This window comes from Crotalus tigris, unplaced genomic scaffold, assembly GCF_016545835.1.
Source record: "Crotalus tigris isolate CLP2741 ecotype Arizona unplaced genomic scaffold, ASM1654583v1 scf7180000017536.10889498, whole genome shotgun sequence".
Lineage (NCBI taxonomy): Eukaryota > Metazoa > Chordata > Lepidosauria > Squamata > Viperidae > Crotalus > Crotalus tigris.
This window is the reverse complement of record NW_024096460.1, coordinates 2,201,373-2,226,722: the sequence shown is the minus strand read 5'-3', so window position 1 is coordinate 2,226,722 and position 25,350 is coordinate 2,201,373. Positions and strand designations below refer to the sequence as shown.

Here is a 25,350-nt window from a genome sequence, read left to right as displayed (position 1 = left end):
CCAATTTTGCAAGATCTTTTTTTTTCCCCGCGAGAAGTTGAAATTGACTGATTGATTGAACCTTTTTTTTTTTTTGTATATGGTTCCGGAGGTCTAAAACAAAAACCCAGCTGAAGACCTAGGACTGGGGTGACGGCGCAGGTGCCCACAGAGAGGGCTCTGAGTGCCACCTCTGGCACCCGTGCCATAGGTTCGCCACCACTGATTTAAGCAATGTCAAAAAGAAATCTCTAAATTTGTTTGGCTAAGTCAAGAAATCAAGAATTAGATATAAACTCCTGCAGGATATTAAAGAAAAGGTTAAAGACTTTCAAAAAGCAAAATAGAAACAATATCATAGGGAAAACCAATGCCTGCACTAATCTGATCTTTTGGGGCATAGATATGCTACAGCATCTTTTCCAGGGCCTTCACTTCTTATCTACCAAGTGCTAGTCTGCTGGCATATTTCTTTATCTCCAGCTTCTTGACTATTTGTAGCTGCTCCTAAAAGGCAGTTATATGTCTTGTCATTTTTGAAGGCTGGTTGCTGAATCTTTTGCATTAGTTTGGTTTTTTTGATATTTAATTTTAGATCTATTGTTTCTCACTGTGTTCCTTGACTCGTTACTAGAACTTGAAGATAATGTATTATTTATTGAAGAATGGGGTTCTGTTTTTGTGTCTCATTCTCAGAACACTTCAGGGTATTTTTTAATGTTCATTTTTAACTTGATTTTGCTGAAAGACTGTGGAGAGTATTTTGTGTTTGTTTTTTTGTCTTATGCATTGCTGAATTATTCTGGAGCCTAACTGACAATTCATATTTTCTAATTTGAAAAAGACCCCCAACAGCAGTTTTATTAGATTTCCAACTGAATTCAATTGAAGTGTCAAACTATTGGTAGATAATCGTATAATAAATGACAGGGTCTTCAAGTCATCTTGCAAATAAAATAGTGTGAGAAAAAATATTTTTTGTTTGGAAGAGAAAGAATCAAAAGCATTTCATTTCCCATTAAATCGAATGAGACCTGGTGAAAAAAGTTAAATATTCAGCACAACTCTGATAAGATGCTGGCTGGTGTATCAGCTTTAGCTGAAAAAAAAAAAAAAAACCCAAAAAACCCAACCCCTGATTCTTGCCCACTACTAGTACGGGTGCCTTTCCAGAGAGTGACACCTCCAAGAACAGGCAAAGTTGCAAATTTAGTTCATTAGAAAATATACTCAAAGTCAATATTTTGTCTCTGATGAGATTAGCTGATTTCTAACTTTATTGCATTTCAATTTTCCTACATGAAATTCCAACTTGTTGACTTTTCTCCATCCTAAGACCTTTGGGTGCCTCATTTAGAATTTCAAAGCAATTTTAGGATTTTTTGGGTGAAAAGCAAAGTTTTATAGCTACTGCATGCTACCAGATTTGGACTGAAAAATCTAGAATTCAAAATTTTTATTAGTTTATCCAAATATAATACAAAGTACAAAAATACAAAACAAAATAAGGGAAAAATAAGGGAGGAAAAGGTGAAGTGAAAAGTGTAGGACAAATGCAAAAAGCAAGAAAAGGTCCTGATTCCTTTTGGTGGAGTAGAGAAGGATAATAGCATCAAACCTCAGCTTTTTATTTTTATATAATAGCCATTTTTATAACAACTAACCTATCTAGTTGGCAAAACCCAAAATCAAAGTGTCATTTTTTTTCCACCTCAAGCACAAAGTCCAAAAGCAGTTTCCAAGTAGAAACAAAGTTAATTGTGTTTCTTTCTTTAATCAGAGCAATCAATCTGGCCATCTCTGCTACCTCCATCGACTTTTGCAACCATTCATCCATTGTGGGAATCACAGTGTCCTTCCATTTTTGTGCATGAAGTAATCTTGCCGCCATTAACATATATAACATCAAAGTCCCAATCCCCCCCCCAAATCTTCCTCCATTAAACCCAAATGAAAAGTCTCTGGTTTTATCTTTATATTCACTTTAAGAATCTTCTGTATTAAGATGAGAATCCTACTCCAATGTTTTTTTGCTTTGTCAATGTCCACCATAGATAATAAAAGGTTTACTGGACTGCAAAAATGTAGATGATCATAATATATAGAGGCTTAGAGATTTATCAGTCTCATTTCTTTCATATAATGGTCATCCAGAGTTCTGTAGCACAGACCTAACAGCTTTAAGGTGGTACTATCCAGCAAAATACACCGAAATACATTATAGTAGGATGAAGTTACCTACTAATATAATTTTATATAGAAATATGGAATGGAAATATCTGTATTTCCCTTTCTTGCAGCATTGCAAAGATGGGGCTCATGTACTGAATCTTAGTTTAATTACAATTGAATTTTCAAAGATATTAAACATGGTTTACAAACCAAGATGGCTGGGTTAGCATGATATTGCATATAAGAAACAAACTATACATTGGCTTGACATGAGTAGTACTGACTTCTTTAGTGTATTCTTGTTATTAGGGTGTTTTGTTTGATCCGCTTTGGAAATAGTAGGGTAAATAATTCTAACAAAACAACTGTTTCAAGTGTTGCAATTATTTATTTTTATGCGTCCAAGTCTTTCAGGGAAAAACAGAAATAAAGATATACTTCAGACAATATCCTGCCATTTTTAAATTTTTTACAGCTGCATCTTTATACCTTTTTTTATACTTTTGGGGCAATATAAGAAGCCATATTGTTTATTAAATAGGCATTTGGAAACTTTTATTTATTATATATATATATTATATCAAAACACCAATACTAATCAATACAGAATCAAGAATACTGATATGTCACAATGAAAAAAGAACCCTGCAAAAATATATACACATACACATACACACACACACACACACACACACACACACACACACACACACACACACACACACACACACATATATATATATATATATATATATATATATATATATATATATATATATCCTTAATGACTATAAAAATCCAAATCCTGGGCATATCTGTTCAATAATATACAATCCTTGAACTCCGGGAGGAATATAAATCAGCTGTTTATTGTTAAAAAATGTAAAACAATAAAAGCAACTATTTACAATACTAAAACAAACTTAGCTTTCGCTGATCCACTGTCAGCGTCCTCAGAGTAAAGTGTTGGGGGTGGAGAGATCTCTTATAAACCTTGCTAACCTAGTTTCTTACTCACTGACCGTGTGATAGGGCCATTCGTCCTGACTGACTATAATTGTCTTAATTGTCCCGCCTCCCCTTGTTTGCACTCCAATTCCACAATTTCTCTCCCTCCCCTCCTTGTCCATCTTCTCCTTCCTGGTGTTGTTACCGTTGTTATGCCTTCTAGCCGCTCCCCCGCGCTCACTTTTGGCCGCGCGTCTGGATCCAGTATCCCAGATGCCCTTCCGCTGCTGTTCCCCTCTCTTCCATTCCATTTGTCTGCCTGTTGCTCCTGTCTTCCATTGTTTATCATCATGAATCCTATTCCCTCCAGTTTCCCCTCACGTCTGGGTGTGTATGCATGCAGCCCTGCCCCGTCCCTCTCTCCCATCTGTCTGCAATTGCAGGAGCTATAGAATAACTTCTGTTAATAACACTTTGTATTTTTATCCTTAAGCAGTTTTTAAAAAAATGATGCATGGCCAAATGTGTTGGATACCTCTTATATGAATATTAGGGACTAGGGGCTATTGATTTGACTACCAACTACCAACCTGAGCTACTAATATTCAAACTCATCTCAATTAGGGACTATGTCAGGAAGTACAAGAATTGTAGCAGAGAAGGTACGAATAGGCTCTCCTTTGAAAAATGTTATCATTTTATATTAACATTCATACCTTTGTTGCCTGAAGGAATTAACAGATATATGGAAAAACAACTAAGGAGGCAAAGTGCAAGGAACGATAATAATAAGTGGGATGAGGAATCTGTGGCCTTAGAGGTGTTGATGAGGTACAGGTTCAATAGTGTATCTTTTATTATTCTGCCATAGTAATGGTATGTGAGAATGACCTTGGAAGACAATGGAGGGGGAAGAGATGCTGCCTAGGAAATGATCAGATAAGAGGGAGCATAACCCACAGCTGCGTAATAGGCAGAGAAAGAAACTCTCTAACTTATCAGATGGTAAAAGAGCAGGAGTTTTGTTAATGTAGCCTTACAATAAAGTAGAATTAGCTCATCTGGTTATGTTTCATGTTTGGACTACCTAAAAATGCTGCCAGCAATATAGCCTGAGGTTACTGGCAGAAGTTGCTCAGCAGATAGGAACAATTACAGGTTCCAGTCAACTAATAAATGTTATAACAATTACTTGTGCACCCTGATACAGTTATATTCAGGGCACAAACCAATCATTTCTGTAATGACGTACATTCAATCTGTTTGAATAAGAGTAGAACCTTTAAACTTTAGCTTTAGTTTATCAACCTTTATTTACTCTATGCAAGGGCAGTTAAAATCCTCTATCTGCATGTTTCATTAGAAAGAGATTTTTAAAGAAAAACTAACTGATTGTCAGATAAATTTCATCTGAACAGGGCTTGAGGAAAAATGGAAAGTTCAAATTCTGAAGGCATAAAGAGAGAACGGGTGGGGGAATCTCCAGTAAGCCTTTGCTGCAGAGTTGTTCAAGAAAGAAGGGGTGTTATATATATTTCTTTTCGGAGGAACTTAAAAAATGCCTTTTGGTCATCACAAGCTATCACATTGGTGATAGTGGTCATCTTTCAGAAGACTACCAAGGAAGCGTTAGTATATTTTCCAGTATAAAACCTGAAATTTGGCCTCACTGTAATGAGAAATGAGGACGGATAAAACGAAGGTCTACGTTATGAGCTGTTGCAGCCGATGACTCATCGGCTGAGTGGGCTCTTGCAGGTCTGCAGCTGTGAATACTGCAGCAACAGACTGTCTCCTGTCTCTAGAGGAGAAGGTGTGTGTGGGGGGGGGAGTAAAAAAACTGCGTTTTCTCAGATGAGAAATACAATTTTAAAAGATTATTCACAGGAGACATTCTTACATACCACCCTACCCTTTGTGGGAGTCAATGGCCCCACTGTTGATATACAGCTCAGGCTCCCAAGAAGGCTTCTGCAGTAAAGGATGCTTGTTGGATTTCAGCAATTCAGTAGCTATTAAAAACCTTAAAGGTCTCAACTTCCATGAGCTTGTGATGGTTGGAAAAATGTAAAAAAAAAGAAAAAGAAAGAAAGATACAAAAGTCCTTTTAACTGACCGATCGGACAACATTTATATAGACGCAAGCAACTATTTTCCAAAATGAATCCTAACAAATGCCATTTGAAGCCAAATGATTGCCTCTCAGGATTTATTAATGCTAGTAATGTACCCAAAATTGCAAACAAATGACATCAGTGAAATGTAATTATGTCTGGCAGTTGTGGTTCATACAAAATTGATCCAAATTATATTCAGGAAAGTTTTTTAGGGAAAAGTGTTTCCCCCCCTCCCCTTTCTGTAATATACAGTTCACAATTGTATTTCATTATACTTTTTAGTGCCCTCCTCCCTTAGAATAACTGAACAGTCTGCCTATCTTCAATTATTTGTGAAGGGTACATTGAGGTTAAAGTCCTACAAACTGACATATTGTCTCAGCATTCCATTATGTGTCTTAACAGTGGGTTTGGAGTGTACTGGCCTCCTCACAACATCTGGCACGCAGCCTGTAAACCACTGTATTTATTGAAAGAGTGTGCTGCCACCTAGCCAAATTAAGAGGGCAATACATCTTGTTTTAAAAAACTTGATAGGCTTTCAAGTTTAACGTTTTATAGTTGGGAATCTCTCTCAAGTCCTAGTAGATTACCTCTTTATGTTTCCTTGGGTACATGTGTGCATATGTATATTTGTGCACATGTGCCTGGAAGGTATGAGTGAAATACTTTGAGAATAAACACCTAGAATCACCAATCATCCCAGCTGTCTAATGAAAGCAAGCAGGTAACTATATCAAGCAATTATGATATAAGAAGGTGTTGGAAACTGACAATCATTTTAATAAGGACAAGGCATCATTTCATACTGCATAGCAGAAGGGTATAATAAGCTTCTATATTTTATCAGGAAAACCACATGGATCAAGAAAACTATATTGAAGCTTGATTCAAAGAAACAGCTAGCACAAGTATTAAAAGGAAATGGAATTAAAATGAAAGATTGGGCTGAGAAATAAGATCAGCATGCTAAGATCAGATGCAAGCAGGTTAGAATAGAACAAAGAAAATAGCATGAAAAGACCAAGAAGACCAAAGAATACCCGATCAAGAAATATCACATGGAAACACGGAAGATTAAGGAAACACTGGAAATAATAAAGCAGCAAGTAACATCTGTATAGCCAAGGTCAGCAGATAGGAAAATCAAATTGCACTCTATAGTCAGAATCTCCAATTTCAATTGAATCAGAAACGTTTCTATCAATCCATTAATGGAGAGATTGCAATGAACCACCCAACACTTGACAGCAAAGAAACAGTGCAATTCTGGGCACAGATATGAGACAACCCAAATAAATACTTCAAGAATGCAGCTTGGCTAAAGGAGGTGAAGAAGAAAAAAAAAAGAAGCTGAAATGAAAGAACTTGTAATAACAGGAGAAATGGTATGGGGGGGGGAAGGGCAAGGAAGGTTACAGTAGGTGACCTTGAACTGCATGGTTTTTGGTTAAAACATTTGACTGGTCTGCACTCACTCATCATTAGATCTACAGTTAGAATAGTGGACTGGACTCAAACTGATTTAGATGTGGACTGGACTCAAACTGTATCAGAAAACCAGAAAAATAATAATGATGAATCATGCCCTGCATTCATGCAGTGACGCTGACAGACTCTATTTACCAAGGAGCATAAGTGGTCATGGAAATTTGCAAGTACACCGGACAGTTAAAGAACAAAAAAGGGCATTGGAAAAATATCTGAAGGACAGTGAAGAAGATGCATTGAAACAACTATACCATGAAGGCTAACTGAATACCAGAGACCAAAATGATCTATAAGAAAGAGCAGATGAAGAATGCAACAGAGATTGGGTAAAGCAAAACATTACACGGCCAGTACACAAAATAACTGCAGGCAAAGCAGATAACAGCAGGACCTGGCAATGACTAAGAGTAGGTAAATTGAAGAAATATTGAGGGGCTAATTCTGGCTGCACGAGACCAAGTCTTATGAACAAATGCATGCAAAGTCAAAACAGACAGCAAATGCCATCTCTACAAAGAAAGTGAAGAAACAGTGGACCGCCCATTTAGCTGCCACAAGATCACACAGACTACAAATAGATTACAAATAACGGCACAATAAAATAGCAACAATGGTATATTGGAATATCTGTAAGAAATGCCACTTGTCTGCAAGCAAAAACTGGTGGGAACCATAAAGTAGACAAAATAATAAAAAAAGGTAAAAGCTAAACTATTCTGGGACTTTAAAATTCAACAGAGAAGCACCTGATCCATAGCACCCTAGACTTAACCACTGTTGATAATAAAGACAAAAATAGTGAACACTGCAATATCTGGAGACAGCAGAGTATAGGAGAAAAAGCTGAAGAAAATCACAAAATACAAATACTCCCAAATAGAAGTATAAGAACTTGGCAAAAGGAAGCAAAGGTAGTATCAATAATAATAGGTGCCTTGGTGCTATTTCAAATTATCTGCAGCACCACTTGAGCACGATAGCCACTGACAAAATCATCAGTGTCAATTGCAAAAGACGGCTTTACTTGGTATAGCTCACAGGTCGGCAACCTGCGGCTCCGGAGCCGCATGCGGCTCTTTGAGCCTTCCCCTGTGGCTCCCAGCCTCCTCTGCCTTTGCAGAGAGAGACAGAGACAGAGAGAGGCAATTGTGCTTCCCTGCTTCTCTGTGTGTGTGTGTGTGTGTGTTTTTGTGTGTGTGTGTATGTGTGTATGTGTAAAAGAGAGTGCACTCACAGTATTCTCCGAGGAGCTGAAAAGCTTACTGGGCGGAACTCCTCCCTTTGCTGCATCTCTGCAGGAAGCAGGAAGGGCAGGAGAGAGCTAGCTAGCCCAGCTAGGCTGACTCAGGAATTCTGGGAGTTGAAGTCCATGAGTCATAAAAGAGAGAGGTTGCTTATTGGACAACAGCTTGAAGCTTGCCAGGTGAGCAGCAGATAGGAGGGGGGGGGAGAAAGAGAGAGAGAGAAAGAGAGAGAGAGGGAGGGGAGAGAGAGAGAGGAAAGAGAGAGAGAGAGAAAGAAAGAGAGCGGGGGAAGAGGAGTGGCAGACCAAGGGCAGATAGAGAGGGAGGGACAGAGAGACAGAGAGACCCTTTTGACATCTAAAATGAAGATAACACTGCATATATCCTTTTTTTACGTGTGTGTGTGTGTGTGTGTATACACATACATATATACATATACATATACATATATACACACACACACATACATACACACACACACACCTATAATAAAGGTAAAAAAGGATATATGCAGTGTTATCTTCATTTTAGATATCAAAAGGGTTTTGCGGCTCCCAGTGTTTTGTTTTTGGTGGGAAACGGGTCCAAGTGGCTCTTTAAGTGTTTTGGGTTGCCTACCCCTGGTATAGCTTATATCCTGTTAAAATATCTTAAATATTATTAAACATCTGTCTATCCCAGGTCCTTGGGAAGGACTCGATAGGTTGAAAAAAAAAGTGCCAAATCCAGTCTCTCCATCTGGCCAAATGTGCAACAGATCAAAATAATTTTTGCTATCAAAACAGCAAAAAAATGCTAATAAAATCTCATATTTGCTTTATATAGATATCTGAAGCTTTATGGAAAATCAGAAAAAATCCAGTCATTAACAAATGGTTTAAGAATTTTTAGCATATATATAGCAATTAAATTTGATTTAGAGTGGCTACTACTACAGTAGCAGTGCATTTACTGCTACAGCTACAATAGCAATAAATCAAAGTAAAATTGTGAATAGTAATGGAATTGAAATGCTGAATGGTTAATCAGGATTCATCAGGATTAAACCTACAAGTATCAGGGCATTTTATAGTTAAATATCAAGCATGGGCAAGTTAAAAATGTAATTAGCAAAGAATATATTTGGTGCTCAAGAGGAAGCTATTTGAACCAATGTAATCAAGGCTAGAATTGAAAAACCATGCAGTTTGTGCAAAGAACCAGAAGAAACAGTAAATCATATATTCAACTTGTGAAAGAAAATCACACAAACCGATTATAAACAGCCTCATAATATGTCAAAATTATTCACTGGAACATCTGCAAAATTATCAAAAGCCAATTACAGAAAATTGGTGGGAACATATAGTTGAAAAAGTAGTAAAAAATAAGCAGGTTAAAATGGTGTGTGATTTCCAAATAAAAAACTGATAAAGTCTTGGCACATTACAGCCAGATTTAACTGTGGTTGAAAAGACAAAAGTGTGGATAATTGATGTGGCAATATCAAGAGGATAATAGAATAGCAGAACTGGAAGAATTCATACAGTATTAAGATCTGAAAATCAAAGTTAAAAGATTATGGCATAAACTGGTCGTAGTGGTTGCAGGGGTCATTGGCAAACTGGGTGCCATACCAAAACATCATGGAGAGAACTGAGAAAATCTATGCATTGACAAAATTTCCATCTGTCAATTGCAAAAGGCCATACTGCTTGGATCTGCACATATACTATATTGATATATTACAAAATTTTAGGGTCTGTAAATGCCACCACCAGTTAAAGAACTGACAGCTGTGATTTCACATTGTTGTGTATATAATAATAGTATAGTATATAATAATAGTAATAATATAAATTTTGACCAAACTGTCTTTAATATGACAGTTACTTAAGTTTTGCTCTAACTACTGATGCACAAAAGAGGATATTGACTACTTGTATGGTTAAGTGGTTAAGTTCAAGCTGAAATCAACAGAACATGCAAGCAAGAAGATTGGAATGCCAGTGTTGGAAATAATAAGAAAATATTGTTGAACTATAAGGATTAGGAATAAAAAATAAGTAGGGGACCAATTTATCTGTTTCTGTCAATCCAATTTTTTTTTAACATTGCTAATATATTTTTCAGACAACCAAAATGATATTTATAAAAACAAGTAACACCAGTTGGAACACACACACAAAATCAAATTAATTATATTAGTGGTACAAGGTTGTGGAACAGCTCAATTATAATAGCAAAGATGTAGCCAATGGTTTATTGTTTCAAAAGACTCATGGGCAAGTTCCAAATCAAGCTAAAGCAGACATGTCAAACACAAGGCCCGGGGGCCGGATGCGGCCCGCAAAGTGGTTTCATGTGGCCCGTAAAGCCATCCTGGAAACAGTGAGGGAACGGCCCCCGCTGCCTTGGCCCTGGCCCAGGCTGGCCGGGAGCCAATGTACAATTTTGTGGTGGCCATCTATGCTGAAACGCATTCAGTCTTAGCTCCACAAGGCTGTCTAGAAACAGCGAGGAACCAGCCCCTGCCGCGTCGGCCCTGCCCCCTGGGTGCATGCTGGGGAGGTGTCACCCTTTGTGAGGAATGAATGGACCATGCTTTGGCGCTTGTCCCGGTCCCACCCTCTTCTGCCACAGACTCTCAGATCTGTCCCACTCCTGCCCAGGCCCCCACAGGCACCTTTGACACGAACGATGTAGAGCTGGCCATGCCCACCCAGTAGGCCACACCTACTCCATCCACACCCACCCAGTAGGCCGCACCCACCCTGGCCACACCCCCCCCCGAGGGCAACCACAATGCTGATGCGGCCCTCAATGAAATTGAGTTTGACACCCCTGAGCTAAAGGAAAAGAACAAAAACAACCAGTTTCCATAATATTATCTTAAGCATATACCTACCAGTTTCAAGCAGAACATCAGGAATCACTATTAAGTCCTCAACCTCATTGATACAGAACCAGAAGCTGTGGAACAAAATCAAAGATCTGTTAAGGATTAATGTGAAAAGAGACTGCTAAACATCAAGAAACAGAAAAAAGCAAACTGGATGCCAGAATAGATGGTGATAATTGCTAAGAAATAAAGAGAAGCCAAAATTAAGAAGCACAAACAAAAATCTCAGGACAAAACTTAAAAACTTTAAGAGAACTGTTAAAAGGTACAAGGAGCTGAATCATAACATTTGTAAAGAGATGAAAATAGGACAGGTTACTGAAAAATAAGACAGGTTTTTCAAAAGATCTTCATATTCAAAAGAAATTTCCAGTCATGAAATGGTATTCTAAAGAATGCCAATGGACATATAATAATCGATTTAAAGATCACACAGAGATAGAAGGAACATAGATGTTGATATACCCATTGTACAGAATTTTACTAAGATACCTTATTTCTGCAGTAGAAGAAACTATGTACATGTACCTCAGGGATGAATTGCAGAATCCTTGCTGTTGTCTGAGCTTAGTTGTTTGCTTGCAGACTTTTCTGAGCTTGGCTGTTTGTTTGCAGACTTTTCATTATCCAATTAAGTAACATCATCTGAATATGGGGTTTACCCTGCCAGTGTTTTGGGGGTGTGTGGTTTTCTCCTTGGTAATTCCTTGATTAGGTATGGGCATGGACAAAGAAATTAAATGTTTTGTTTAGGCCAGTAAATTTCAAACATGGCAACTCCAGCAGGCTAGCTGGGGAATTTTAGAAGTTGAAGTCCAGACTCATCAAGTTTGAAAAACACTGATGTAGGCCCTTGAGTCTAGCCAACTATGGATTCAGACTGACTAGTAGGAAAAAATGTCTGTTATTCTGCAGCCACATATTGTGCACTGTATGGCCCACGAAGATCAGTGGGTATTAGTTTTGAATAGGCTACCTAGGAATGCACAATATAGTCCTTTGTTTTATTCATCAAGAGATCCAGAACAATGACAGGCTTACTCAAATCCCAGGCATGTTTTCGCAGGACGTAGGTAACCAAATTTATTCTATCAAACAATTACTTAATATAATTATTTAATGGGGATTTGTACAAAAAAAAATTGAACTATTAGATAGGCTAGGTTTACATGTTAAATTACGGTTTGATAAGATAAGATAGCCTTTATTGTCACTTTTTTCTGTGAACACTGGCACACATTAAAAAATGAAATTCTGATGCCCGCTCTCAAAAGTAATATATATATCCATACCCATACAAGCACATACATATACTATGTACAGACACACACACACACATATATATACACACATATCTACATATACATACACACACACATTTATAATATATAGCTATAGTTTATACTTCTGGGCATCCTGTGATTCTAAGTTGAGTCCTTCTTTGTGCAGTATCAACAGATGCCTCTCGTTCTCCGATAGACATAGCTGCAAATTCTGTGCCAATTCAAGTGTTGGACAGAAGTACAAACTTTGCACTCGATAAAAGCCACATTCTGCAAGATTGGGCCGATCCCACCCAAAGCTCTGCCGGCCTATCAAAACCCCGCACCTTGGGTTATGGGGATTTCGCAGCTCCGCCCAGTTTCACCACCAGCCGAAACCAAAGCGCGATCCACCCCCTTCGTTTGCTCCACAAGCTGAAAATGGCAGCCTTTACAGGGGCGCTCCGAAGGTTATTGAAACCCTCGGTAAGTGCGACCCCCCCGCTTGCTGCACAGACCCCGAAACATGACCTGTCCTGACCCCCGGGCTTTGCTTCGCTTCGGCAGGGCGGCTGCAGTCTTCAGGCTTCTCCGTTACAGCGTTAAGGCCCACGGCGCTTCTCTCCCAGGCTTCTTTTCTGAGTCCGGCGCGCTCTGTGCGCGAGAGTTAGCCGAAAAACCTTGCAGGGTCTCTTAATCGTTTGCTTAGGGGCGAGGACGAGGTTCCTTTGTTGACGCCCCCCGCTCCCTCTCTTGAACCTTTGACTGCTTTTTTGCAAAATGGACCGCTCACCGCAGTCTTCCCTAGATTTTCCTTTTACCCAATATATATGTTTAAATAAGAGTCGAGTGTCTCCCCCCCTCCCCCCGCCGCCCCTTTACTCATCCAGATCTTGGCAAGTCCTCCATGCAGCCGCTATACGTGGATCTTTGGGAAATAAAAAACAAAACGATCTCGATCTTCGCATGCTTTGCAGAGGTCTTTCCCGATCATCTGAGGCTGCTTTCTGGTCCGCTGCCTGCATCTTTCCCTAGCATTTTACCCTTTGATCCCCGCTGCCCATCTTTCTCTGATACTGAGCCATGCCCTCTTTTCCTAGGGTGGTTGGACCGGTGCCACCTTATGGAGAGCAAGCGCGGTGGCCGGAAGGTGTTTATCGGCAACTACAAGTGGGCGGAAGTGTACGGCCGACGCGAAGACGTCTGTGCCTCGGTTTCATTTCAGTACTAGTAAGTTGCCCGGGCTGATAGTGAATGAAATTGTTTATCATTAGCAATTGTCTCCAAACTATTCACGGATGAACATTAAAACCTCGCTTAAAAACTCTTCTCCCTGTGCTTACTGAGCAAGGGTTCCCTCCCCCCCGTGCATATTATTGTCCATAGAGGACTCATTTAGTCTGCAATCATTTCCATTTGCAGTGACCTAAAAGCAGAGGAAACACTGGATTATCCTGTGCAGATGGGTGGGTGGACACAAATGCTGTTGTCCCACCCGGAAAGACCAAAACCAGTGAGTTTAAATTATAAGGAAAAAGATTTAGGCTAAATACCAAGAAGAGTTTCTTGGCCAATGGAATAGGCTGCCACATGTGAACTGCCTTCAGATAGACTGGATTAGTCATCCGTCAGATGCTCTAGTCCAGAGGTCCCCAACCCCCGGTCCGTGGACCAGTACCGGGCTGCAGCATGCTAGCAATCGGTCTGCACAAACAAGCAAAGCCCCATCCTTGGGATGCAGGCAGCACACAAAACCACACACCCTCCGGTCTGCAGAAAAACCTCTCTCCACGATCCCTGGTGCCCAAAAGGTTGGGGAACTCTGCTCTAGTCTAGCAATTTTTTCAAACTTGGCAGCATGCTATCTTGGGATTCTGGAACATGCAATCCACACACATCTTAAGGCTACCTAGTTAAAAAAAAAAAAAAAACTCTTCTAGTAGATTCTGCACACCAGAGATTGGACTAAATGACCTGAAAGATCCCTTCAGCTCAATGATTCTATTACTTTGCAGTTTGCGTGGAATATATTCAAAAGTTGACAAAATGCTATAAATTGTATTACGGTTTCTTTTATTTTTTTTCAGATCTACTTTTCTATTACGTCAATTAAACATAGCCTTAGAAGATGTGGGATTCAGCATTATAAGTTATGACATGGTATTTTAAAATTATTTCAGATGGATAAAATTAAATGAAATATCAGGGAGTAAGGACTGTACAGAGATACACAAAATATATACAACAGTGCTGCTAAATGTTTCTAAAAGTTTGTAAACAGAACTCTGGTGTATGGATATATCCGAATATTCAAATTTATTTGGCAATAAGTATGGTCCCTTTTGTAAAGAGGAATCTGCATAATTTGATTTTAAAATGAAGTTAAAATTTCAGCTATGGGTGAACTTTTTTGTCAGGTTTGTTGAGCTACCTTGAAAACAAGAATGCTTTCATTCTTTTTACGTTAAGATTCAGGGCTACAAACTGCATATTTATATGAATCCTGGCCTTGGGTTGGAGCAATGCTGGTTTCAAGAAAAATAAACACCCTGAACATCAACCTTCACTAATTGACTATCTGACAAATATGCTGGGTTTCTTTCCCCTTTAGAATGGCTGATGCATCTAAAGATCTTTTCCCAATAATAGTTCCTTTAGTGATTGAAATTATTGTGATATCCACACAGAGGAGATGATACTGGCACACAGTATATTCAGTCATAACATGAACTAGATTATAAGCATAGATTATAAACTATAATGGATGATTCACATCGTTCTGAAGTCTCAACCTTTGGGGGAATTGTGAGAACGTATAATAGCACGCTTACAAAATGGCTGTCTTAGGTAGGTGTAACCGGTCATAAAATGCCATTTTTAAAAAGAAAATACACTTTTAAGATACTCATTCCTTTTTTATTTTCTAAAAATCCTGGGTACATCTGCTGAGATGTTTGTTTTTTTCTTTTTATGAATTCGCATGTTAGAGTTTTGCTTGTTTGTAATCCAAACACAGTATCTGCATTATATCACATGACTACTTAATGATTACTAGGTGCTACGAGGTTTATTCCTGCTGTCACTCAGCGTGCTCCATATTTTAAGGGGACAGCTGTGGTGGATGGAGATTTCAGGGAAGTCAGTTTAGATGACTTTAAAGGAAAATACCTGGTTCTTTTCTTCTACCCCTTGGATTTGTAAGTATTGTCTTATGTTGTATCTCTTAAATAGACTTGGACTTCATGTTTTGGGCAGATAATCTTGTTTGTTAATTCAACCTCACTTGCATTCTGGTTATCATGTATACTGTAATGGTGGCCTTTGTGTACAAGTTCAGTGATAAGAAATGGGCCAAAGACATTCTTATGAATGCCTTTCCAGATTAAGGAGGATATGTGTTGCTGATACTATTATTATCATCTCAAATTAATTCACAATAACTTGAAGTCATTTTGACTGTGATGGATTATAACCTACTACATTGCATGTTGTTCAGTGTTGTCAACTGCCCAGTCTAGGGAGAAAGTGACTGACCCAGTCACCTAGTGGACTAAAAACTGAATCTGTCCATTTCTACTCCAGCCTCCTAGCTCCTCCTCCTTCCTCTTACATTGGATCTCATAGTCAGAGATAGAAGAAAAATGATTTGGAATATTAATTACTTATTTGTCTAGACAAAGTGGTACATCCATTGTGTATGAAGCAAACAAGTAAATTATATAGTTTAGGCAAAAGGTTATTGGATTAAACAAATATATGCACTTAATTCTCCAGTAACTTTTTTTGCAGATGTGAAAAATTTATTGTCTCAATTTTAATGTCTCAGATGCCATAATGTGGACAGTGCAGATTAGAAATTAGTGTAGAGTATAACCTGCTTTGAGCATGAATTATAGGGTTGTATAATGATCCAAATTGAAAGGGCAAATGTGATTCCAAGTACTGTACATATAGTATCTGAAGATTCCTTAAACCAAAGGCATCCTTTCCCAGAATCTTACAGTAGCTATGCAATTCCAGGAAAAGATGAAATTGTTGACAGGTCCTATTTATAGACTCAGAGGTACTCCAGATCACATTTTGCCTTTGTACAGTAATAGTATCTGGATATCTGCATATAGAGCTCCTAAAGTATTGTATTAACAATACTGCATAAAGAGTCTAGTAAAATATTTATAAAACACCTGTCTGGCGTATTTGATGTGGTATAATTGCTAAAACTGTACAAATTATGGAAATTTATGATCCCCAAATCTTATGTTCCTTATTGTATGGTCTATATCGTATGTTAATTATGATGCTGAAGTCTGTCCCTAAAAAAAATTGTAATGAAACAGAGGATGGAGCATTTGTAGATTTCAGCAGCTTTATATGGAATACAGACTGCAGCATATCTTTGGATCTTCTTGGCAATTATGAATGATAAGGGCAAATGAAAATAGTGATCAGATAAATGATAGAAATTGGGGATCCAATTTTGAAGCAACATTTTTGGCATCTTTTCTAGACGACATGCCATCATTCTTCTGAACTTTGTCCTTTTAATTTATGTTCCAAGGAATTATTTGGATAAGCAGGATGCCCCAAATGGATAAATATTTATTTTGCTCATACTTTGTACAACACAGTGATATAAGGATTTTTTGAGGCCTGTTCCATTCTGTTTCATTTTCTGTCTGTATTTTTTCCCCACTAGCACTTTTGTATGCCCAACAGAAATTATTGCTTTTAGTGACAAAGCAAATGAATTCCATGATGTGAATTGTGAAGTTGTTGCTGTATCAGTGGACTCTCACTTCTGTCATCTGGCCTGGATAAATACACCACGAAAGGTAGAAAATTAAGTTTCTTTTCATTTATTCTTGCATTATATTTAATTATCTCTATTTATACAGTGCCACAGACACTAGCTACTTCGATTGTAGAATTAATGGGGTATTGAATGTAGAAGAAAATTGTTTTTACTTATTTGGATATTTACTAAAATCTTAAAATCTGTTTAAAATCCAGATTCATCTTACATTATTACTAATTACATTAATATTAGTCTGGTATATAAATATCTTAGTTTCTTAAAGGGCACTGTTTTAATAAGATTTTTTTAAAATGTAAACAGAAAAGAAACTTGTTCATTTCTCAACTGTGAATATTTATACTTTTCCTAATAGATAGGCATTTCACTTTCACTTAATAAAAATGTACTACTCGTGATTTTTGCTGTTTTTGAAATTTATTGAATTGTTGTGATATTTAATTTTATTTGTGCTTTCTTCTCACGGGTATTTTGACTCAATTAAATTTGCATCAAATGCATCCAAATTTGCATCAAATCACAATGTCAATGTGCATACTGTATATCATGACTGATGCACCATTGTGACCTCCTTTAGACACCACTGTTCATTTTGTCTAATCTACTCTAAACCATAAGAAAAGTAGCATCCAGTAAGAAACGGAAAGATAAAACAATCTAAACTATTATGCTTGGTCATTGTAAGAAAGGCCCAACCCCAAGGCCACAAGTAACTGATAGCTACAAAAGTTGCTACTATTTTAAGTCTAATTATAAAATCCTGAAATGGATAATTACAATATCCTTTATAAGTAAATAAAGAAAAAACAATTATGTGAAATATATAGAATGCAACAAAGAAAACTAGTGTATAATAAGAGCCATGGGTGGTGCAGTGGTTAGAATGCAGTATTGCAGGCTATTTCTGCTGACTGCCAGCTGCCAGCAGTTTGGCAGTTTGAGTCTCACTGGCTCAAGGTTGACTCAGCCTTCCATCCTTTTGAGGTCAGTAAAATGAGGAACCAGATTGTTGGGGACAATAGGCTGACTCTATAAACTGCTTAGAGAGGGCTGTAAAGCACTGTGAAGTGGTATATAAGGCTAAGTGCTATTGCTAAGTGCTATAATATTCTGTTGTAAATTAGTGGTGGGATTTTAATCATTACTTAGAACATCCCTCAAGTGGGACTGTTGATTAAAATAGTGGTTCTTTCTTGCTGACTTAAAAGAATCAAGTCTCCTGGAAGAATTTGGAAGGCCGGGACAAATTGGATCTTGCTCTTACTTGTTTTCTGAGCTTTTCTGTAGGGAGGTTCTGTTGCTTTTTCTCTAGAAGATCCGTTACATAATCTTGTGCCATTTTATCAATTGAACCTGTAAAGTTTCAGAGTACTGGATTAAAATCTGTGCTTCAGAACACTGGCCTGTACTTTAAAAATCATTAATTACTTTCATATCCACAAGTAACTTTAATATGAATGGGAAATGGGGTGATGTTTTCAAAACATAGCTTTACTTGCTTGTGTATGCTACAATCTTGAAGTCTGTCTAGTCATCTAACTAGATCAGACATGTCAAACTTGTGACGTCGCATGACGTCTCGGAGCTTTTTTGCCATTGTTGGCAATGGGGTGGGCACAGCTCCGGTATGATGAAACCGACCCGCGGGCCGGCAGTTTGACACCCCTGAACTAGATTCATGACCACCTGCCAGGGCTTCCACAACTAAATGTAAATGATGACCACATACATTTTGTCTGGATATGGCCCCTAAGCACTAATGAGACTTGCTGGCCTTTTTTCAAGGGTAGGTCATTTATCTCCTTGGCTCTGTGATGTAATTAAATTGAACAGATGTGCATGTCTTATTATTAAGACTCCTGGGTAAAGGCAGCTGTGCTTGTTTGCATGTATCTTACTAATATTAAAATTACAGTCTTAAAATTTAAAATCAGGTAGTTGAACCTTTATTTAATTATTTTATTTTTTTTAATCCCACCTTTATTACTTTTTATAAATAACTCAAGGTGGCAAACATAGCTAATATTCCTCCCTTTCTGCACAACAAGAACTCTGTGAGGTGAATTGAGCCAAGAGAAAGAGTGACTGGTCCAAAGTCACCCAGCCGGCTTTCATGTCTAAGGTGGGATTAGAACTCACAGTTTCACCATTTCTAGCCTGCTGCCTTGACTACCAGACCAAACCTCTTAGTGGCAATATTTGATGCCCACAATATAAAATAATAAAAGCTTTTATTTCTGTTTGTTTTAATGAAAAGCTGCTGTAGCCTAAACATACCCAGATTGTTGGGGGCAATGTAAATATATATATACATTGCTTACTGGTGTACACCGCTTAGAGAGTGCTTCCACTTAAAGCAGTATATAAGTCTCATAAATAAATAAATAAATTGGATTTATGTCCTTTCATATGAAAAGGGCAGGTAAAGTTTTATTTCCAAAGGTAAAATACAGAACTTCAGCAAAAAAGGAGACGAGAGAAACAACAACAAAGCAAAAACTAAACAAGACAAAAATATTGTGCAAAAAACAAATGCACATACACACACATGGGGAGGGTTCCATCATATATCAATTCAGCAAACCCACAAGTGTTGCTTCAGCACATTATCTCTACAGTATAGTTCCCCCAAACACCCGAAGAGCTTTTACTCTTGCTTGCCATCGTGTCTGCCATCTTTGAGGGAAGGCTCTATGTCATACCAAAAGATTTGCAGCTCTTTCCTTGAGGTTTGGGGAAGATGGAAACTGGGCTGTGTGTTGCTGGCTTGCCTTGCCTGTAAGATAGGTATATTTCCTCATATATCATAATACTAGGCAGGACAGATGTGGATTACCTTAATCTCCTGCTGGCTAATCAGGAGGAAGGGATTTCAGAGACACTTGTGTGTCAGAGCTATGATTAAATATAAACGGGTGCTCCAAGTGAGGAACTAAGCCTTAGCTTTCCATAACTTAGTATATATATTCTTTCTCAGTGGTTGGTTGTGAGGGATATATACTCACATTTTATTTGTCATCTTTCAATTAATAGTAAAAATCTACAGAAAAGCTAAAATGTCTTGTCTTTTTCCTTAGACTGGTGGTTTAGGCCATATGAATATCCCACTTCTATCAGATTTAACAAAACAGATTTCCCGAGATTATGGTGTTCTCATAGAAAGCTCTGGGCTAGCATTAAGGTAAGAAATCTGTTTTGTTACTTATCTTGAATGTTTCTAGTAAGATAGGATTGGGATTTATATATAATGCCACAAAATACTCCAATTGATTGTAATTTAGTATATTGTATGAAGTCAAGTGTTGCAGTTTGTAAACCTAGGTTCCTGGTTTAGTACATTGTGTGAACTAAGTCTGCCTCTTTCTGAAGCTTACAGGTATTCCTTGACTTTGGGCTGGAGGAAGGGGGGGAGGACATAAGCCACTTCTGCTCTTTTTCCCTTTTTCACAGTACAAAGCTAGTTCATATGGACCAGGAGTACAGCACAAAGAGGCGTTTTTGTATGTTCTGCCTTTAAGCTGCTTCCCCCCTTTTTTGCAGCGCAAAGCCAGCTCCATACAGCCTAAGAGTATCGATATGCTCTGGGCTCTTTAAATTGCTTTGTGTTTCCTCTCCCCCCTCCCCCTTCCGTTGTCACTCTGGCCCAGCAGCCAGGCTGGCCACAGCTTGTCAGCAGTGGGAGCAAAGAGGCAGTGGCAAAGTTTATCTAGGACTATGGAGTGCAGGGTGGCAAGGATGACTAGGACTTGGTTGTGGTGGCTGTGGTTTCCTGGGACTTGGCAAACAGAATTGTTTGACTCTGGGACTGCTTGCCGCCTTGCAAGGCAGGGTGTAGAAGTTGAGGATTACCTGTATGAATTATAATTTTGTTAAGCAGAAAAGACAGGAATAGTTGTATCAGATAATATTTTCAGCAGGTTCTTAAAATGCCTATTTAACCTGCCTTAGCCAACTTGTTGCAATCTAATTGCTGTTTGCTCCTTGCTATGTAGCAATTTCTCATCCTGGCTAGGGAATCACGGGAATTACACTCCAGTACAATTGGATTGTTTGGATAATTCTTACAGTGTTATTTTTTTTCAACCCTAAGTCCTTACTTCTTTGTGAGTGGGAGAAAAGAGAGAGAGAGATCTTATGGGAGCAATAATTTCACACACACAGAGACACACAGACACATGCACCACCACAATCAGAGTTTAATACTTCATTTATATAATATACTACAGAATAAAATAGTATATGTTTTGCTGGAATTGCTGGATAGAATGGTCAGTTGGTCAGTTAAGGTCTTTTAAACATTTTCTTTTTTTTTTTTTTACAAATTTTATTTATAATACAATTAAAAACAAACAAACATTGGATTTGACGTGACATTCCAGTATATACATTCTTACTAGATTATTCCACTTTTTACAATCAATTCTTCATCTCTACATATACATCTAAGTTTTATATACAATACTTGTTCTAAAATAACATATATTTCTATCTTAACATTCATCTTTAATCCCGACTGTCCTCTTCAAATTCCTCCAGCGGTAAAATTTATCCCAGGTTTCATAATAAACTGACCCACATTTATCTCTTAATATCACTGTGAGCCTATTCATTTCCGCACATACTAATATTTTATGTATTAACTCTTCCTCTGTGGGAATTTTCTTGCTTTTCCATTTTTGCGCTAAAGCAAGCCTAGCTGCAGTCAGGATGTGTAAAAGTAGGTAGATTGTTCCCTTGTTGTATTTTTCTGTCGTTATTCCCAACAAGAAGAGTTCTGTCTGTCTGTCTTGTCTACAGTTGGTCAGTTAAGGGTCTTTTAAACATTTTCATGTTGGTAAACTTCATACACAAAGTAAACTTCATATGTAAAATTTTATATATAAAAGATAAATGTGACTATCACTGATATGCAGTTTTTTTCTTGCTGTACTTAAACTGACAGTCTGTTAAGGCTTCAGAGTATTCACTGGGTATAAACAATAACTTTAAAAGACTAGTGGAAAATATGGTGGAAGCTATATTAACCTCCAATAGAATTAGAACTGGCTCTTTTACAAGCAAACAAATTACATAAATTCAACTGCCTTTTTCACTGCAGTTTGGTAGAGAAAGAAGAAGGAGATAGATGTGAGGTCTCACTCTATGTTTTACACTGTAAAGCCATTTTTGCAGGAAGTATATATTTAATTTGATGCATTTACTTTTTTTTTTTAAGGGGCCTTTTTATCATTGATCCTAATGGCATCATCAAGCATTTAAGTGTCAATGATCTCCCAGTGGGTCGCAGTGTAGAAGAAACACTTCGGTTGGTGAAAGCTTTCCAGTATGTAGAAACACATGGAGAAGTCTGCCCAGCAAACTGGATTCCAGATTCCCCAACGGTATGTTATTAAAGCTAGTATGTAAAACATAATGCCAGGAAGGCCCTTGTTTCAATTATAGAAAATCTTTTACATACATACATACATACATAGGTCTTTGGTTATTCAGGTTTTCTCCTGCGTAAAATTGGAAGTGTCTTGGCGACGTTTCGACGAAGTCCCATTCGTCATCTTCAGGCTGATGTTTTCAGCTTCGTGCTTTGAGGAGCACGAAGCTGAAAACACCAGCCTGAAGATGACGAATGGGACTTTGTCAAAACGTCGCCAAGACACTTTCAATTTTACGTGGGAGAAAACCCGAATAACCAAAGACCTACATACAAACACCCGCGAAAACCTCAGAAAACACACACACACACACACACACACACACACACCACACACACACCACACATATATATATATATATATATATATATATATATATATATATGAGAGAGAGAGAGAGAGAGAGAGAGAGAGAGAGAGAGAGAGAGAGAGAGAGAGAGAGAGAGAGAGTTATTTCATGCCCTACTAGTGTATACCAGGTTCTTTAGACCTGCTCTCTTTCTTATGATTGGATGCCAGTATGAGAGAAGATATTACCTATACATGAAGTCTTCACCACACAACAGCAATTGTAACTGCAGTTTCCATTGCTAAATGGTGTGGTCCTAAAGTGTGATGCTATATGACATGGTGCTTAGCAATGGAAGTTGTGGCTGCTTTGGTTAAGCAAAGATATAGTATGGTTGCCATTTGCAACATTCTGTCGTTGACTTTGCTTGTAGAAAGGTGGCAAGGAAAGTTGCAAATGGCAATCACAGGGCCATGGGATGCTGTGATACCATAATTGAGGGCCATAATTGTATGCAGACCGCAATCAAATGACCAGAGGAGACACTGCGATGGCTATAGGTCCCAAAGAACTGGTTGTAAGTATTATTGAAAATTTGAAAAGTTGATGAATGAGTTGGAAGTAGCTATGCTTTCAAGTTCCCTATTATCTTATAAGAGATAATAAAGGAATGTTTGATATTTATGTGCATAGGGACTCTATACGGCATTTAATTAATTGCCTTGATTGAATGTATAATTCAATACTTAACTTTTAACTCTTTTTGTTTTGCAGATTAAGCCAAACCCAGAAGATTCAAAAGAATATTTTGCAAAAGTAAATAAATAGAATGGTGAGCAGTATGGGATTAATGATTGAATCTATTTCCTGAAGAATCAAACATTCTGTGAGACTAGCCATGATAACAATAAAAAACACAGAATATTTTCTACTTTGCTATGATGAATATGTAAAAGTTCACAGGGCTTTGGCCTTCCTCCATAGATGAATTAATTTAATCCCAAATTAGTTTAAATAGCACATATTTTCTACACAAAATACTAGAACATAATTCTCATTTAAAAAGCATTCATTGCTTGAAGTAAAAATACCTGCATTTTACATTAGGAAAAATAGTGATGCTCTTTAGTTTGTAGTATATGCAGATTTCCTATCTTCATAAACTTAATGAAACTGTAACCCAAGTCACAGACATTCAGTAAATTAGTTGCATATATAGCATGAATCTTCATGCCTTATTTTTATGAATCTTCATGTCTTATTTTTATGAATCTTCATGCCTTATTTTTCACTCCCTTGACCAACCAACCAACACAGGATGTCTGTTTGGGAATTATCTTTGTGATCTAATAATGAAACAATCATGATTATTCAGCATAATAGGCTATTAAATATTTTAGAATACTGAAATGAAAAAAAATAAAAAATTAGGAAGAGTAAATGAAAAATGTATGCTTTTATTTTATAAATAAATGCAAGATGAAGCTGTGAACCAAAGTCTGTTAATACCAACACTAAACCTTCTCATGTTTTGGAAATGTTGCCATGGATATTTAGTAATATTTTGGCTATAGATTTTCAAGACTATAATGATGAAATATTAATTATAGAGGATTTATTATTGTGAAAATTGAACTTCTTTTTGAACAAGATTTTTCACATCACAATTAAATGCATAACTATGAATTGAAAGCAAAAAGAAAACTTTGCATTTTACTATAATTACACGTCGTCTCATTTATCCCACCAATATATTTTCAATTTGCCTTCCCCTGCCTCAGTACTATGCTCTCTGTACTATCAGGATATTCTTAGTAATCATTTGTGGGAATGCATTGAAGCACTATTTGTATGAATAAGTGTTTCACCATTGGTCTTTTATAGAATAGCTGACACGCTTTATGCAAGCAGCAGTTCAAGAAGAGGCTGTCGCAGTCACAATAATGAAGCTAGCTACATCAATATCAGTGCCATCTCAAAATACTTGTTTCTGATCATTGGAACTTCTATGCAATCTTCTACAACTCAGTAGTCTATAATTATCCCAGGTTCGTTTAGTTGCATTTATTTGACTGAAATTTCATCTGTCCTTTGGGAGATCAGAGAAAAGTTTTAGCAAGTATCTCCTATTTTATTCCCACCCCAACAACCCTGTGAAAATTAAGGAGAAATTTTCTGACAGAACAATTAATCAGTGGAATGACTTGGCTCCAAAAGTTGTGGATGCTCTTCTTTTTAAGAAGAGATTGGACAGCCATTTGTCTGAAATGGTAAGAGGGTTTCCTGCTTGAGCAGGTGTTTGGACTAAAAGACCTCCAAGGTGTCTTCCAACTGTGTTATTCTGTTCTCCTATTTGTTAAACAGGTTGATACCTTGACCATTCTTATTCAATGAGCTCTGTGATCCGGTTGAGATTTAAATTGGGGTTTCTCTGGTATTTTGAATTAAAAGCTTATTGTATCTTTTTTCTATAAAGGGAGATAGCATGATGGTATGACTAGCCACAAAGCCCTGTTGTATAAGAAAACAAACTGGTAATCTTCTAGCATCCCAGAATGCTTTCCGCCATCTCATCTTTTTAGGTCTAAGTATCCGAACACAGCAGTCGATTCCTTTTTTTCCTAAGAAAATGAGGATTTGACTAGTTCTGGAATTTAAAAAGATTCTTGGAATATTTCCCCTTCCTTTTTTTTTCAAGATTAAAATATTTTTTTTAAACAAGGGT

At 37.5% G+C, this 25,350-nt stretch overlaps 2 protein-coding genes across 7 annotated transcripts in view; one reads left to right on the top strand and one right to left on the bottom strand.

The window, feature by feature from the left end:
• GRK5 (G protein-coupled receptor kinase 5) overlaps positions 1-12,526 on the bottom strand; it is a 192,902-nt gene extending 180,376 nt beyond the window's left edge. For 2 of the 6 annotated variants that reach the window (XR_005559577.1, XM_039365936.1), the window contains exons 1-2: positions 11,361-12,284; positions 10,839-10,903 (exon numbers count right to left, since the gene is read on the bottom strand). The gene's annotated coding sequence lies outside the window, so the exon portion shown is untranslated. The other 4 variants (XM_039363505.1, XM_039362678.1, XM_039364298.1 and 1 more) reach the window with 4 other exon arrangements.
• PRDX3 (peroxiredoxin 3) lies at positions 12,464-24,073 on the top strand. Its single transcript, XM_039367612.1, has 7 exons — positions 12,464-12,580; positions 13,195-13,324; positions 15,150-15,291; positions 16,791-16,926; positions 19,985-20,088; positions 22,123-22,288; positions 23,400-24,073. Exons 1-7 carry the CDS (start codon positions 12,536-12,538, stop codon positions 23,451-23,453), a joined length of 777 nt encoding a protein of 258 aa, XP_039223546.1. The 5' UTR covers positions 12,464-12,535; the 3' UTR covers positions 23,454-24,073.
• Positions 24,074-25,350: the final 1,277 nt, after the last annotated feature.